Source organism: Peromyscus maniculatus, chromosome 22 (assembly GCF_049852395.1).
Source record: "Peromyscus maniculatus bairdii isolate BWxNUB_F1_BW_parent chromosome 22, HU_Pman_BW_mat_3.1, whole genome shotgun sequence".
Classification (NCBI taxonomy): domain Eukaryota; kingdom Metazoa; phylum Chordata; class Mammalia; order Rodentia; family Cricetidae; genus Peromyscus; species Peromyscus maniculatus.
This window is the reverse complement of record NC_134873.1, coordinates 4493986-4508887: the sequence shown is the minus strand read 5'-3', so window position 1 is coordinate 4508887 and position 14902 is coordinate 4493986. Positions and strand designations below refer to the sequence as shown.

General features: G+C 57.3%; 2 protein-coding genes across 3 annotated transcripts in view; one reads left to right on the top strand and one right to left on the bottom strand.

The window, feature by feature from the left end:
* Positions 1-251: 251 nt before the first annotated feature.
* On the bottom strand, positions 252-10104 carry Prss57 (serine protease 57). Its single transcript, XM_042267539.2, has 6 exons — positions 8951-10104; positions 4378-4579; positions 3413-3566; positions 2262-2406; positions 975-1238; positions 252-564 (listed from the first exon to the last, which is right to left on the bottom strand). The coding sequence occupies exons 2-6, from the start codon at positions 4454-4456 to the stop codon at positions 373-375; spliced, it is 834 nt and encodes a 277-aa protein (XP_042123473.1). The 5' UTR covers positions 4457-4579; positions 8951-10104; the 3' UTR covers positions 252-372.
* Positions 8366-14902, top strand: part of Palm (paralemmin) — a 22915-nt gene continuing 16378 nt past the window's right edge. Inside the window, exon 1 of one of the 2 annotated variants that reach the window (XM_006978226.4) lies at positions 8366-8542. In XM_006978226.4, coding sequence (XP_006978288.1) covers positions 8538-8542 — 5 coding nt within the window. In that variant the 5' untranslated portion in view covers positions 8366-8537. The remainder of the gene's footprint in view (positions 8543-14902) is intronic. The other variant, XM_006978227.4, reaches the window with a different exon arrangement.

Sequence of the window (14902 nt, the reverse complement as noted above, 5' to 3'; positions counted from 1 at the left end):
TTTTATCTTTTTGTCCTCACTGTGCATATTGGTCCCTGCCTGTGTGTTAGCGGGGTTAGTCTGCAATCCATAAGGGGACAGAGCAGGTACAAAGGCCGGGAGCCACCTGGAATGGGGACCTGTGGTGTGGGAGTGGGTGATCTCGGCTGTGGAAGGTCTTGGCCTAGAGGGTGAGTGCAGGGTTGAGGGCCCCTCAGTGACACTGGCACACATGGAGCCATAAGCCCTGTGTCTTGATAGCCTTCAGTACAGCTCTTCATTTTGTATGGATGCCAGGTGCTCCGCCGTCTCCAGCCAAGCCGTGGAATATTCCAGATCCTAGCCAATGGACGCAGGTTGCCATCCATCTCGGCCCCAGTAGGGGGCTGAGATTCAAACATCCCCCATAGAGCATCCCATAGAGCAAGGGGAGGAACTTCTCCGAACCACGTCCCAGATCCAGGCCACAAAAGCCGACACTTGGGTGTAGACATCCGGGGTCTTGGGGTCACCACACCAGAGGCCTGAGAAGGAGACAAGGCCGTGGGCCCGGCTCCCACAGACCAAGGGCCCCCCAGAGTCTGCCTGGAGTGAAAAAAGTTGAAGTTAGGTGTTGCTCTGGGGTCTTTGCCCGCAAAGGCGTCTCCTATACAGACAGGTCTGTGGTCTTTGAGCAGCACACAGCCCAAAAGCGTGGCGGTGTGCCCCGGTCTTCTGACGTGTCTCTCAAAAAAGCTGAGGTTCCCTCAAGTCTCAGCCCCCAGGCTCTCTTTTCTGTGTCCTATCTACCCTAAAATCCCCAACTCACTTTCCGCCCCCTACCGGGCCTGCCCCAGGGCATTTCGTGCAGGGCGCAGCCTGTCCAACCGCCCTCACCTTCCTGGGCCTCATTTCTCCATCTAGTCACACTTCAGTGGGACCCAGTTCTCAGGGGTAGCCTATGTCCAACCCTGACCCCTCTGGGCCTCGGTTTCTCCAGCACCAGGCCACCGTACCGAGCAGAAGCCACGCCACCGGCGGTCCCCGCTGCGGGTGCAGAGCACGGCAGGACTCAGCTGGCCCTGCCAGGAGCGGTTGCAAGCACTCAGGTCCAGCACGCGCACCTCGGCCTCCATCAGCGCCGGTGGAGGCTCCTCAAAGTCAGACGTGAAGCCCCAGCCAGACACACGGCACCGCGTCCCCGCCAAGGGTGGCCTGGCCCCTCTCCGTGGCAAGCGCAGTAGGCGGACAGCAGGGCCGAGGACAGCTGAGCCGTTCAGCTGCGGGAGGAATGCTGGAATCAGCGCCGCCGCCCCTCTCCCCCAGGGCTCCCCCGCTGGGGTACCTTCCCATTCAGCCTCAGGCCTCAGGTTAGACATCACTCTTCAGGGACGTGTGCTGGTCAGCGTGGGGCTGCCTGGGGTGCCTGCCTGGGGCCTCTGCAACGTCTCCGGCTACTCAGCTGAAGGGGAGGACGGAATGACCAAACCTCCAGGGAAGGACTAGTCTATCTAGCTGCACCTTAGCCTCGGTTTCCCCATTCTCCCCAGCCTGTTTCCCCACCTGTACCAGATGTCAGGGGACTGGCAGTGGGAACCCTCATTGCCTCCTCTGTCCTGCGAAACTGCCGTGCCCTGAAGCCGGCGGCACACAGGGAGCTTGCCGTGTGTCTGTAGGCCAGCTCTGAGACACTCCCTTGAGAAACAGGGCCGCCTGGCTCTTGGCTTTGCTTTTTATTCCCAGAGCTGGGAGTCATGAGGGTTCTGGGCAGCGGAGGTGTAGGACAGGATTCAGGAGTCTGAGGTGCTACCAGACATCTTCAAACAGAATTCCAGAACCCTTCCTCCCCCACCCCCCACCTCCGACAGGGTTCCTCTGTGTAGTTTTGGAGCCTGTCCTGGATCTCGCTCTGGAGACCAGGCTGGCCTGGATCTCGCTCTGTAGTCCAGGATGGCCTTGAACTCACAGAGATCCGCCTGCCTCTGCATCCCGAGTGCTGGGATTAAAGGTGTGCGCCACTGCCGCCCAGCCAGAACCCTTTCTCAGCATGCAAAAAAAAAAAGGGGGGGGGGGTTTCAGGCTAGGTGTGGCGGCACACACCTTTAACCCCAGCATTCAGGAGGCAGAGGCAGGCAATCTCTGAGTTCGAGGCCAGCCTGGTCAATAGTGAGTTCCAGGACAGCCAGAACTACACAAAGAAACCCTGTCTTGAAAAGAGTTCATCCCCAGCCCCACAAAAAACTAAATAAGCAAACTCAGAAGTCAGGTGGGCCGGGTCTGCCAGCCACCCTCCTGCAGCTCACCCTTAGCAGGCAGATGTCGTTGGCCTGTGTGGCTGGCTGGTAACTGGGATGCTGGACAAGAGCTGCAATGCTAAAAACCTGTCGTGTGGGCTCCGCTTTGAGCAGTGCATGGGCCCCGAGCACCACCAGGCCAGTGGACAGGTCCCTGCAGGGAGATGAGAGGGGTAAGATCGCCAACTCCTGAGCTCAGGCCGCCCCTCACCGTCCCCGGGTTTACAGCCCTCCCCCACTACAGCAGTGCCCCAGTCCTGGCAGTATTGAAGAGTTATAAAAACACACTTAAACCGAACACAACACACCTTAGTGGTTATAATTCTTCCTTCCATAATACTATTTTGTAGTGCTGAGTATGAAACCAAAAGCCTCAAGCTTCTTGCTAGACAAGTATTCTACCCATGGCCAAGCCCCCATCCCTCACTGGGGGATTCTAGGCGGGGCTCCACCCTGACCACGCCCCCAGCCCTCACTGGGGGATTCTAGGCGGGGCTCCACCCTGACCACGCCCCCAGCCCCTCACTGGGGATTCTAGGCGGGGCTCCACCCTGACCACGCCCCCAGTCCATCACTGGGGATTCTAGGCGGGGCTCCACCCTGACCACGCCCCCAGCCCATCACTGGGGGATTCTGGGCGGGGCTCCACCCTGACCACACCCCCAGCCCCTCACTGGGGGGTTCTGGGCGGGGCTCCACCCTGACCACACCCCCAGCCCCTCACTGGGGGATTCTGGGCGGGGCTCCACCCTGACCACGCCCCCAGCCCCTCACTGGGGGATTCTTGGCAGGGGCTCCACCCTGACCACGCCCCCAGCCCCTCACTGGGGGATTCTTGGCAGGGGCTCTATTATTCAGCTACAGCTCTACAACCATTTGCTTATTTATTTTTGAGACAAGTTCCCAGTCTAGAGCTAAAACTTAGCTTCCATTTTCCATTCTCCCGACGCAGCCTTCTGGCTAATTGAAATTCCCAGACCGGGCTGCCATTCCCAGCAGTAATATGAGTGCTAAGAGTAACACACTTTGTGTTGAAGGTGACCATAGTTATTATATTCGATTGTTATCACCAGAAGTGCCCCAGGGGGAGGGTTGGTCCTGTCTGGGTCACATCCTAGCGATGGCCTTAAGTTCATCCCTCAGTGGCCCCAGCACATCACCTGTCTCTGAAGCAGTGGGCAGCTGACACCACCCAGCGGACGTGGAGCAGAAAGCCTCCGCAGTGGTGACGGCCCTCGAAGCTCACAGAGACCATGTAGGGCCGGGAATGTGGCGTCACTTCATGGCCCCCGATAATCCGGGATCCACAGCAACCTGGGATAAGTGTGGCTATGTGAAAGAGCAGGACAGGAAGACGGGCCAACGGAGGCCAGCCCTGGCAGGGGGCAGGAGTGGAGGCTGGGCTGAGAGGACAAGGGTAAAGACAGAGGCACTCGGGAGGCAGAGGCAGGCGATCTCTGTGGGTTCAAGGCCAGCCTGGTCTACATGGGAAAGTTCTAGGACAGCTGGGCTACATAGTGAGACCTTCCCTAAATAAGGGGGGGGGGGCAAGAACAGAGAAACCCCGGACCACTGTCGGGGCTCAGTAGCCAAAGGTACTGGCTCCAACCTTGACAACCCGACCTCCCTCCCAGGGACTCTTGCGATAGAAGGGCAGAACCAACCCTGCAGGTTTACCACTGGTTGCCACAAGCACCACAGACATATGATCCATCAAATAAATAAACGTAATTTTAAAAAGAGGAGACTTGGAAATGGCCCATCATTTAAAACCCCTGGTTGGTCTTGGGACTCAGGTTCGATTCCCAGCACCAGCATGGTAGTGCCAACTCCAGTTCTAGGGGATCTGGCGCCCTCTGCTGGCCTCCTCAGACATTGCATGCATGCAGACATTCAGACGAAACACTCATACACGGAAAAATAAAAATAAAAAAGAAAGTATGAGGGAATCCAGAGCCCACAGTCCTGTACATGAGATGGCCAAGATCACTGCCTGGCACCTCACGCTCCAACCCACAGCCACCGTTCCCGGTTCAGCAGTTAGACTAGATGTGGGTCCTCTTTGGGAGCCTAGAGTCAGCGGGAGTCACCTTGGGTAGGGTGTAATGGCAGTTTGGGTTCTCACCAGGGGTCCTCGTGAGCTGGGTCAGGGCAGCGGCCACCTCCAACACCAGGCAGCCCCAGCGTCCAGTCCCTGGCGCCATGGCGGCAGCAGGACGGCAGCTCCCTGGCAAGGTCTGCGGATGACGGAGGTACCCTCACCAACGGTCCAGCCCCAAAGTAGGAACAAGGCTGTGGTCTGTGGTCAGGAGGTGGAGCTGGCATTTCTAGGAAACAGGGAAGGCAATTCGACTGTCCCCTGTCCCCAAGATCGCGGCTGGTGAAAGCCCAGAAGATCGTTTTGTCAGCCCAGACTCGCCCAACACCTTCCTAATTCATCTGGGCCCGGCCGGGCTGAACACAGACATCATGTGTGACTGCCTCTCACACCATCTCAGGGGACACAGTCACCTGGAAGTGCCAGCCTTGCCTACCCATCTGCCCCTGGCACCTTGACCCTTGACCTCAGTTTCCCCATCATGAAATGAGGAAGGCTGATCCTTTGGAGAGCTCTGGGTTTGGCTGACTTTGCTGCATTTATTGAGCTCCTACTGTGTACTAGACTTGGCTGGAAGAATCGGGGACAGCAGAGAGTGACCCTGAGTTCTGGGGTCTGGCAGGATCTGTGCTAGGCTTGGGGTTCTTCATGGTGGGGACCTTTGGAAGAGGAAGTTCAGATAGGTTCTCATGTAGCCCAGGCTGGCCTCAAATTCAATATGTAGCTGAGGCTGACCTTGAATCCCTCCAGCCTCCACCTTCCAAGTGCGGGACGGGATGACAGGCATGAGCTACCACAGCCCCACTTAGGTGGGAACTTAGGCCCCCTGCACTGTGGAGTGAAGTCTAGAGCACACGCTAGCCGGACTTGCACCGTCCACATTTGGTGGCCAACGTCTTAGCTTCAGCTTATCTGGACACAGCAGGCTGGCCCCCAAGTCGGCCCGTAGGACCTGCCCCCACGGCTGATGCAAATGCTGGGGGCTTAGGAGGAGGAAGGGACAGAAGGACCCGGATGGACTCAGGACGCACAATGGCAGCAATGCCCCTGTGCCGCTCAGGGAGGGGGCACAGGGCCAGCACGGTCACCCTGCAGGGACAGGGCACCTTGTCTTGGCTTCCTTTCCCCCAAGAGGCTCATTCCAGCCGCCCTGAGGATGAAGGATGGAGTTCTGCACCGGGGGCTCTGGAGGGAGCCAGACTGGCCGGGGGGTGGGGTGGGGGTGGGGGAGTGAGGGTGGGGGGGTGGGGGGGTGGGGGGTGGGGGGATGATGGCAACAGACAGCACAGCATGGTGGGGGTCGGGGGAGAGATCTCAGATGGAGAAAGGGAGAGACACAAACAGAGACAGCCACAGAGAGACAGCCACAAGGAGGGAGGGAGGGAGGGAGAACTGGAGACGGAATGAGGCCGAGATGCGGGGAGGACAGAGACAAAGGCAAGGACAGAAAGAAAGCCAGGCTGGATGGACGGTGCTCAGCTCTAAACCCAGCACTCTGGAGACACTGGCAGGTGGGTCTCGGTCAGTTTAAGGCCAGCCTGGTTTACAGAGTAAGACCTTGCCAAAAATCACACAGAGGAGCCAGAGAGGTGGCTCAGCGGTTAGGGCACTGGCTGCTCTTCCGGAGGACCTGGTTCCGCTCCCATCCCACACGGTGGCTGACAGTAGTTCCTGACTCTAGTTGCGGGGGATCTGATGCCCTCTTCTGGCCTCTGTGGGTACTGCATGCGTGTGGTCCACAGGCACAGGAACACATCCAGACCGTGAAAAGTAAACATTAGCCCGTGGTGATGGCCCACGCCTTTAATCCCAGCACTCGGGAAGCAGAGGAAGGTGGGTCCTTCTGAGTTCGAGGCCAGCCTGGTCTACAGAGAGAGTTCCAGGACAGCCAGGCCTACATAATGAGACCCTGCCTTGACAAACAAAAGAAAAAACACACAGCCAGTGAGGGGAAGGTGCGGGCGGCGACTCGGGGAGCCATTTCTGCTCCCCCACTTCCTTCCGCTTTGGTGATCAGTTGTGAAACCACCTTGTGCTGACCTCAACCTCGGAGCTCACAGCAGCCCCCGGGAGCACTGCACAGCCTTGAGAAAGCCAGGGAGCTTTTCCGTCAGGGAGCCTTGAGAAAGTCTGGGGACCCTGCGAGGATTAGGGCCGGAGCAGGAGATAAATGTTCCCTGAGATCTCAGCCCTCCCATACGCCCTCGTTATGTAACCGATGAGAACCCTGAACCATGAGCCTCTGCTTCCCGAGAGCTGGGTGACAGGCTCACGTCTGGTTTTTTCTCTTCTTTTTCAATTAAAACATTTTTTTTTTTTAAATCTCACTATATGGTGACCTTCCTACCTCAGTGCGGGGAGGAAGGGTGTGCGTCTCCACGCCTAGCCCCTGAATCCCTTACTTTTCTATTTCTATTTTGCATGGGTGCATGCTTCTGTGGGGGAGGGGAGAATGTGTGAGGGCCTGAGAACAACGTCCGTCCGTCCGTTCCTTAAGTGCCACCCACCCGGTGTCTTGAGACAGGATCTCTCCCTGGCCTGGAACTTTGGCTAGGATGGACGGCCAGGGAGCCCTAGGGCTCCTCCCATCTCCATTTCCCCGGTGCTGGGGTTACAGGCAGGTGCCCTCACTCTCGCACAGAAAGAACTTCAAACCTTAACTCGCTCGTTCAGGAGACGAAGAGCATTGCCTCTCTGAAGACACTGTTCTGAATCACCAATGCTTACAGTAAGAGTTCAATAATTCTCCTAGGCAGAAAAGACAGAGGCCGGGAACAGCAAAGACACCAGCTGTCAGTTTGAGCACCTAACGTAAGCTCAGCAAAATATGGCACTCAGCCTGTCTTTGTCAGTGAAGGTTTGTTGTTGTTGTTTTGTATTTTTGGTTTTTTCAGACAGGGTTTCTCTATGTAGCTCTGGCTGTCCTGGATCTCGCTCTGTAGACTAGACTGGCCTCAAACTCACAGAGATCCGCCTGCCTCTGCCTCCTGAGTGCTGGGATTAAGGGCGTGTGCCACCACTGCCCGGCTGTCAATAAAGTTTTATTGGCACACAGTGTACAGCCTATCAATGCTGATAAAGTTTTATTGGCACACAATCACCTCCACATATCTCCTGCTCCTTTGGTGTCCACGACAGAGTACAGTTCTTTAGGCACAGACCATCTGGCCCACAACTCTGACCATGTTTACTATCTGGCTTTTTATCCACAAAGTTCGCTGAACCCTGGGTGCGTCCTGGGCCCCGTTCTAAGAGCTGTGAGACGAGGATGATGCTGTTAACCCTCCAGCGGTCTACGGAGGTGGGATGGACAGAAAGACAGAGGCCGCGAAACACATCCCCAGGAAAGATAGACAGGTGTGGAGGCGTAGGCCTGGCTGAGGCAGGGGGATCTCTCTGAGTTTCAGGACATCCTAGTCTACATAGTGGGACCCCGTCAAAAGAAAACAAAACCAAGGTGCACGGCTCCTGGAGAGGAGCTGCGGGTGTCCCTGGGCCTCCACACGCACACAGGGTGAACACGCATGCTCATTAAAACAATGACAACTATTCTATCTTAAAGGCGCGTCTCCTGGCACCCTCCCTGCTCTACCCCAAGGCCGGATCTGTCTAGGGCCACGGGGCTGCAGTCCGGGAAGCCACGTGGGGCACCCTCTAGGGGAGACAAGCCCCGTGTCTGGCTAACTGTGGCTCTCCAGGGTCCTGGGAACAAAGTCTGAGTTAACCTGCTGCCCCTTCACTCACTCAGGCAGCATCATGGGGCTCACTAAACTCTTGAGTTCAAGTGACCAGATCCAACCGTTAGCCCAGGCTGGGCCTCCTGCGGAAGCTGAGTCCCCCCGAAACTGCTGCTGCCGTGGCTGTCCCGCGGCTCGGGGCCCCACTTCAGGCCCTCGGCTATACACCTGGGCTCTTTTCCTCCCGTCTAGAGCTCCAGGCGACGCTTTGGGCTGCAGCTGCGCCGGTGCGGGGCGTCTGCGGCCGGCAGGAGGCGCGCGCGGGCGCGCGGGGCGCAGGGAGCGCGCGGAGGCGGCGCGCGCACGAGCCCACCCGGCCGCGCCCGGACAATACCCGGCGCGCTGGGGACGATGCCCGCGCCGGTGCCGCCCCCGCGCCGCGAAGCCCTGGCCGCCAGGCCCTAGAGTCGGCCCTGCCCCGCGCTGCACCGCCCACGGACCTCGCGGGAGATGGAGTGAGTACCCGGCCACGCGCCCTCCGCCGCCCCAGGCCCCCAACGGGGGACCCGGAGGCGACGCGGGGAGACCGTCCCCAGCTGCAAAGGGGAGGGATCGAGCTGGGCCTCGCGTTCCAGGCCCGGTCCTCAATCAATCTGGGGGGAACGGGGACGGGGACGGACCCGGATTGCACCCACACATCGCTTGCAGGATGCGAAGGAGAGGGGCCCACGCGTGCGCGACCCTTCATCCAAGCTGGGCCACCTGTGGGTGGGCGCCCCCCGAGAGCCTACGGGACCTCGGGAGTAGTGGGGACCCTTCCTCAAAAGCCAGGGTGCTCCCTGCCTCCCCTCCCCCAGCTTCGGCTAGCCGCTCCTGGAGCTTCGGTCGGTCCCTCCTGCGCGCTGCCCTCCTCGTGGCCTCACCGGGGTCCGCAGACTCCTGGCAAAACCGATTCCGGCCCATCAGATGTGGTCCCGAGTGGCCACGGGCTGGAGAGGTGGATTTCCGCGGAGAACTAGGCGGGCGGTTCCCTGTCAGGGGCTCTAATCTCATTTCCCCCTTTCCCTCTAAGAATGCCCCCCCCGGCAGGAGAAAGGGGGGGGACCTGGTGGTGTGACTCAAAGGGGTGACTGGACCAGGTTGAAGACCGTGGTGGTACTCAGTCCCCAGACCCCGCTGGTGTGAGCTGGGGTCTGCTTGTGTGGGTCTGTGAGAGAGGCGGATGCAGTGGGAGACTTTGGACAGAGCCCGAGGCCCAAAGAGCACGTACAGCCAGTCATTCAGACACGCAGCCCCTCCAAGCCATGTGAGGCGCCCCCCAAGCCCCTTACTCCCACAGGTGGGAAGGGTAGGTGGTTGAGGGGTGTTTGGCAGGCCTGGGGGTGGGGAAGCATTTCCTAGGTCACAACCCTGCCTGCCTGGTGACTGGGGTAGTGTCACTGCCCCGCAGGGCCCCTGTCCTCACCTCGGCCAGCGCTCGCTCGGGACATAGGAGCCCAGCCAAGCTGGCTGGGCTGGTGGCCGCTCCCCCTACCCTTCCCTCTCTGGGTGTGTTTCGGACGAGACAACTTTCCTCTGGGGATCAACCCGTGACCCACCACACCCACCGATGGGTGGGAGCTGTCACATCCCTCCCTGGCCAAGAAGGCTGGCTCCCAGTGCTTCCCTTCAGAAAGCCCAGACAAAGGCCCGGCTGCTCCCCCACCCCGCCCCGGGAGCCCCGCCAGGGGCTCAGGGGAGCCAGCGCCCGGACTTGCCTGCCCCACATCCCTTGGCTTGTTTATCTGTTCGGCTGGCCTGGCCCAAGGGAGCAGGGACAGGCCTGGGTGTGGCGGAGGAGGCCGCGGGGCTGCGCTGACAGGTGAGAAAACCTCCCGTCCAGAACAGCAGGCTTTCTCTGCTTAGGCCTCCATTGTTTCCCGGTCTTGTAGCCCTTCCTTTCCCACCGGGGATCCAGAGGCTCCGAGGGGACCAGGTGATGCCCCAGAGCCACACAGCACACCCAGAGTCCCTAAGCACCTGCTGCAAGGCTCTTGTGGATTCCTGAAGCACTGTGTGGCTCACGAGCCTCTCCCCGGGTGGGCGGTCCAGCGGTTACTGAGTTGGGGGGGGGGGTGCAGTTCAGCGTGAGGTTGGCCCCATGTGGCTGTGAATGAGAGAAACCTCTATTTGGTTTCCAGTTGACTCAGGGTGGGGTGAAGTTTCCAACTGGCCCTGGCCAGTCCATTTTCCCGGTCCCTTTCCACAAGGGCTGAACTCATTCCCTGGATGGCCCAAAACATGGGAGATGGAAGGCTGGGGAGAGAGGATCTTCACGATGCCTTTTAAAGGTCAGGCATGGTGGCCCAGGCTTTTAATCCCAGCACTCAGGTGGAGGCAGGTGGATCTCTGTGAGTTCCCGGCCAGCCTGAGCAACAACAACAAAAATATTTTGAAAATTAAGAAAAAGAGTGGGGTGTGGTGGCGCACGCCTTTAGTCCCAGCACTCAGGAGGCAGAGGCAGGCAGAGTTTGAGGCCAGCCTGGGCTACAGAGTGAATTCCAGGACAGCCTGGGCTACACAGAGAAACTGCGTCTCAAAAAACAAACAACAAAAGAGGTGTACATTGAAGAATTAACGGAGGGGACTGCAGAGATGGCCCAGTCTTAAGGGCGCTTACTGCGTGTGCAGAGGACCCCGGTTTGGTTCCCAGCACCCACACGGTGGCCCCCAACTCCAGGGGACCCAGCGCCCCCTTCTGGCCTCCACAGACATTGCATGCGTATGCACGAATCCACACACAGACTAAAAATTAAATTAATCTTTAAAAAATTTAAAGACCTAATAAAATTACTTTCGGAGATATGTGGCAGATTTGGGTGGCCAGGAAGCTGTAGTAATCCTCCTGCCTCAGCCTCCTGGAGTGCTGGGGTGTCGAGTATGGGCTACCAGAACGGAGATGTTGAAAAGGGTTGGGGCTCCCTGGATCCTGACCCCCGACCTCACCCCACCCCAGCCCCCACCCCAGCCTGTGGGCCTGTAAGTGTCCTGGTGTCGGCACCAGGTCTACACTGATCATTGAATTTCAAGGCAAGCTCTGGTTTTCTCTGTGTCTACTTGGCTGTTGTACTTGCAAACTCTGGCTTCCCATGTCTGCGTAACTCCGTAATGCTCTTCTCCAGTACAAGGGAATTTGGCTCGAAATGTGAGAGGTTTGTTTTTTGTTGTTGTTGTTTTTCGAGACAAGATTTCTCAGTGTAGTTTTGGTGCCTGTCCTGGATCTCACTCTGTAGCCCAGGCTGGCCTCGAACTCACAGAGATCCACCTGGCTCTGCCTCCTGAGTGCTGGGATTAAAGGCGTGCGCCACCACCGCCTGGCTTATAATTTTTTTAAAGATTTATTTGTTACATATACAGTGTTCTGTCTGCATGTACTCCTGCAGGGCAGAAGAGGGTGCCAGATCTCATCACAGATGGTTGTGAGCCACCATGTGGGTGCTGGGAACTGAACTCAGGACCTCTGGAAGAGCAGTCAGTGCTCTTAACCACTGAGCCATCTCTCCAGCCCCGAGAGTTTTTTTTTTTTTAATTTGGTTTTGTTTTTCATTTTTTGTTTTTGTTTTTAATTTGTGGGAGTTGGTCCTCTCCTTAGTTTGTTATTTTGTTACTTTTGTGGGCGGGGCATGGTGCGTGTCTGGAGGTCAAAGGACAAATTGCAGGTCATTCTGTCTGACCGCCATGTGGGTCCTGGGGATCGAAGTCAGGGCCTCAGGTTTCTCAGCACGTGCATTTACCTGCTGAGCCATCCGGCCAGCCCTCTCCTTGCAGTTTTAATGCTGTTTGTTTGTTTGAGACGTAGCCCAGAGTGGCCTCAAACTCACGACACAGCCGAGGAAGACCTCAGCTTCCTAAGCCTCCGGCCTCAGCTTTCTGAGTGGTGGCACCACTGGCAGATTTTTTTTTTAAAGGTTCTTTTTCCCCCTAAGGCAGGCTTTCACTGTAGCACAGGCTGACTTCCCATCCGCCACCCCCCTGCCTCAGTCTCCGAGTCTTCGAAAGGTTTCCTGTTTTGTTTTGGCCCTTTCTACCCTGGGCCTTTTCTGTCAAGGGTTCTTGAGGACCTGCTAGGCCGGGAACCCCTGCCGGCCAGACCGGTGGTGCAGACAGGCACAGGGAGACAGCCTTCTGCGACCTGTGCCCGGGTCCCGGTCCCTGCAGGCTGCAGAGCCACAGTGTCTGCACTAAAGGACCAAGGGCATGGCGGGGTGAGGCCCAGGAGGGCAGGCCGGGCTGAGAGGCTGGCGCTCAGGAGCCAGAGAGCCGGGACTTGTGTCTGGAGCGCAGGTCGGGCTGCAGAGGCCATGTGTCTCCTGGAGGTTTTACAAGAAGAAACTAGGGGGTCAGAGCACGGTGGTGTGTCTGAGGATGGTGATGGAGGCCTGGCCTGGCCCCGGATGACTGAGAAAGCGGCCCCCGTGGAGCCAGCTGCACATGAACAGCTGTGGAGGGTGTGGCCCGGCCTGGGCACCCAGCAAAGAGGCAGAGACACGGAGGAGATGGGGGTGGCGGTGGGCACAGAGGCTGGGGTTTTGTGATACCAGAGGGAGATGAGATCGTGTCTTTTGTCTTCTCTCTATCTCTCTCTGTCTCTGTCTCTTTGTTTCTCTCTGTCTCTTATTTGTTTGGTGTGTTTGTTTTTGTTTTGAGAGAAGGTCCCTCTATGTCCTGGCTGTCTTGGAACTCACTCTGTAGCCCAGGCTGACCTCGAACTCACAGAGATTCTCCTGCCTCTGTCTCCTGAGTGCTGGGGTTAAAAGCATGTGGCACCGCCATGCGGTGTTCAGGGCACAGAAGGCCGGTTGACCTCTAAGGTTAGGTTAGGGCTTGGAGCAGGCTATACATAATATAGCCGGGTGATGGTGGCACTCGCCTTTAATCCCAGCACTCAGGAGGCAGAGGCAGGCGAATCTCTGTGAGTTCGAGGCCAGCCTGGGCTACAGAGCAAGTTCCAGGAAAGGCATCAAAAATACACAGAGAAACCCTATTTCGAAAAAACCAAAAAAAAAAAAAAAAATCTGGACTATTTTGAGGCTGATAGTGGAGGATTTTGCACCTGGCCCTGTACCGGTCCACCCGAGGCCGGAGTGTTGAGTGTGTCATCTGAAGTGCTCTGGGGCTGGGGTTCCGCGGGTACACCACACTCCTGGCATCACGTGACCCTGGGCCCCATCACCAGCATTGCAGAAAGCGGGTGTAGCAGCACACACTGCCATCCGAGCACTGGGAGACAGAGGCGGAAGGGACGAGCAGGAATTCAAGGCCGTCCTTAGCTCCTAGTAGGAGGTCAGGGGTGTCCTAAGTTACCTGAACCCCATCGCAAAGAAAAAGTGGCCCTCTGAATAGGTAGGAAACACGCTGTTTTGTGTTTAGACTTGATCCCATTTCCCTTAAGGGGACATTCAACCTACATATTGATGCCAAGTTGTTCAATCATCTCCTATCTAGTTCTAGAGCAGCGGTTCTCAACCTGTGGGCAGTGACCCCTGAGGGGGATCAAGCAACGGTTTCACAGGGGTCCCATATCAGATATTTACATTAGGATTCATAACAGTAGCAAAATTACAGTTATGAAGGAGCAGTGAAATAATTCTATGGTTGGGGGTCAGCACACGTGAAGAACTGTATTGAAGGGTCGTAGCATTAGGAAGGTGAGAACCACTGCTCTAGAACATTCCATCACCCCAAATTGAAGCCCACACCCAGCAGCAGTCACCCCATCCCCTTTCAAATCTCCAGCACCCCTGAATCCACTTCCCATCTCTGGATTTTCTGGGGACATTTTCTGTTATTGAGTCCCACATACTATGTGGCGTTTGTTTGTTTGTTTGTTTGTTTGTTTGTTTTCAGAAACAGGGTTTCTCTGTGCAGCCCTGGCTGTCCTGGAACTCGCTCTGTAGCCCAGGCTGGCCTCGAACTCACAGAGATCCGCCTGGCTCTGCCTCCCGAGTGCTGGGATTAAAGACGTGCACCACCACCGCCCGGCTACTGTGTGGCCTTTTGTGTCCCCGAAGTCTCCCTGTGCTGTGACATGTGTGGGAGCCTTGCTCCTCTTTATGGCTGAGTACTGCTCCTCTGTGGGTGGTCAGGGTGTGCACCCACCCATCATCCACCTGTGGACAGTAATGGTTTATGTGTTAGTTTGCTCAGGGTGTTAGGCATCCAGGCCCCATTATGGATAAATGTGGGTCCCTGAAGTCACTTGAAGTGCTCACAGTGCAGGTATCCTGAGGGCGACGTCCCCTGACTATGCGTCACCGGTCCTGCAATCATTGAGTACCTGCTGTATACACCGAGCTGGAGACAGAGCTGGGAGGAAAAAGATGCAGCATCGTTCTTGTGGGATACGAACCATAAGGGAGTGTCCCCGCGGTGGAGGCTAGCAAGTGTCGGAGGTTGAAAATTAGCATGGTCAGGGCACGCCTGCGTGAGGAGCCCGGCCTGTGGAGATCTGGGGGATACTGCACCCAGTGGGCAGGATGGCAAGTACCAAGGTCCTGGGGTCACAGCAGGCCCCAAGTCTTTGAAGATCACTCCTGGAAGTGTTATGGGGGTCGAGGGGGGGAGCGCCTGTGGAAACTGGTCTCTACATTAGAATATGCCAGAGAGGGCTGGGGATTTAGCTCAGTGGTAGAGTGCTCGCCTAGCAAGCGCGAGGACCAGGGCAGGGTCCAGCCTCTTCTCCAGCGGCAGGTTAATAATCAGTGTGGCTATTGCACTGGTCTATGCTTTGTCCTCTGCACTGCTCAGGGCGGGTGGAGTCTGTACGCCGTGCCTGAGGCTGCATGTAATCCTGGGGTTGGAGATTAGGAGACTCGCTGGAGGGCTACCTGGAGGAA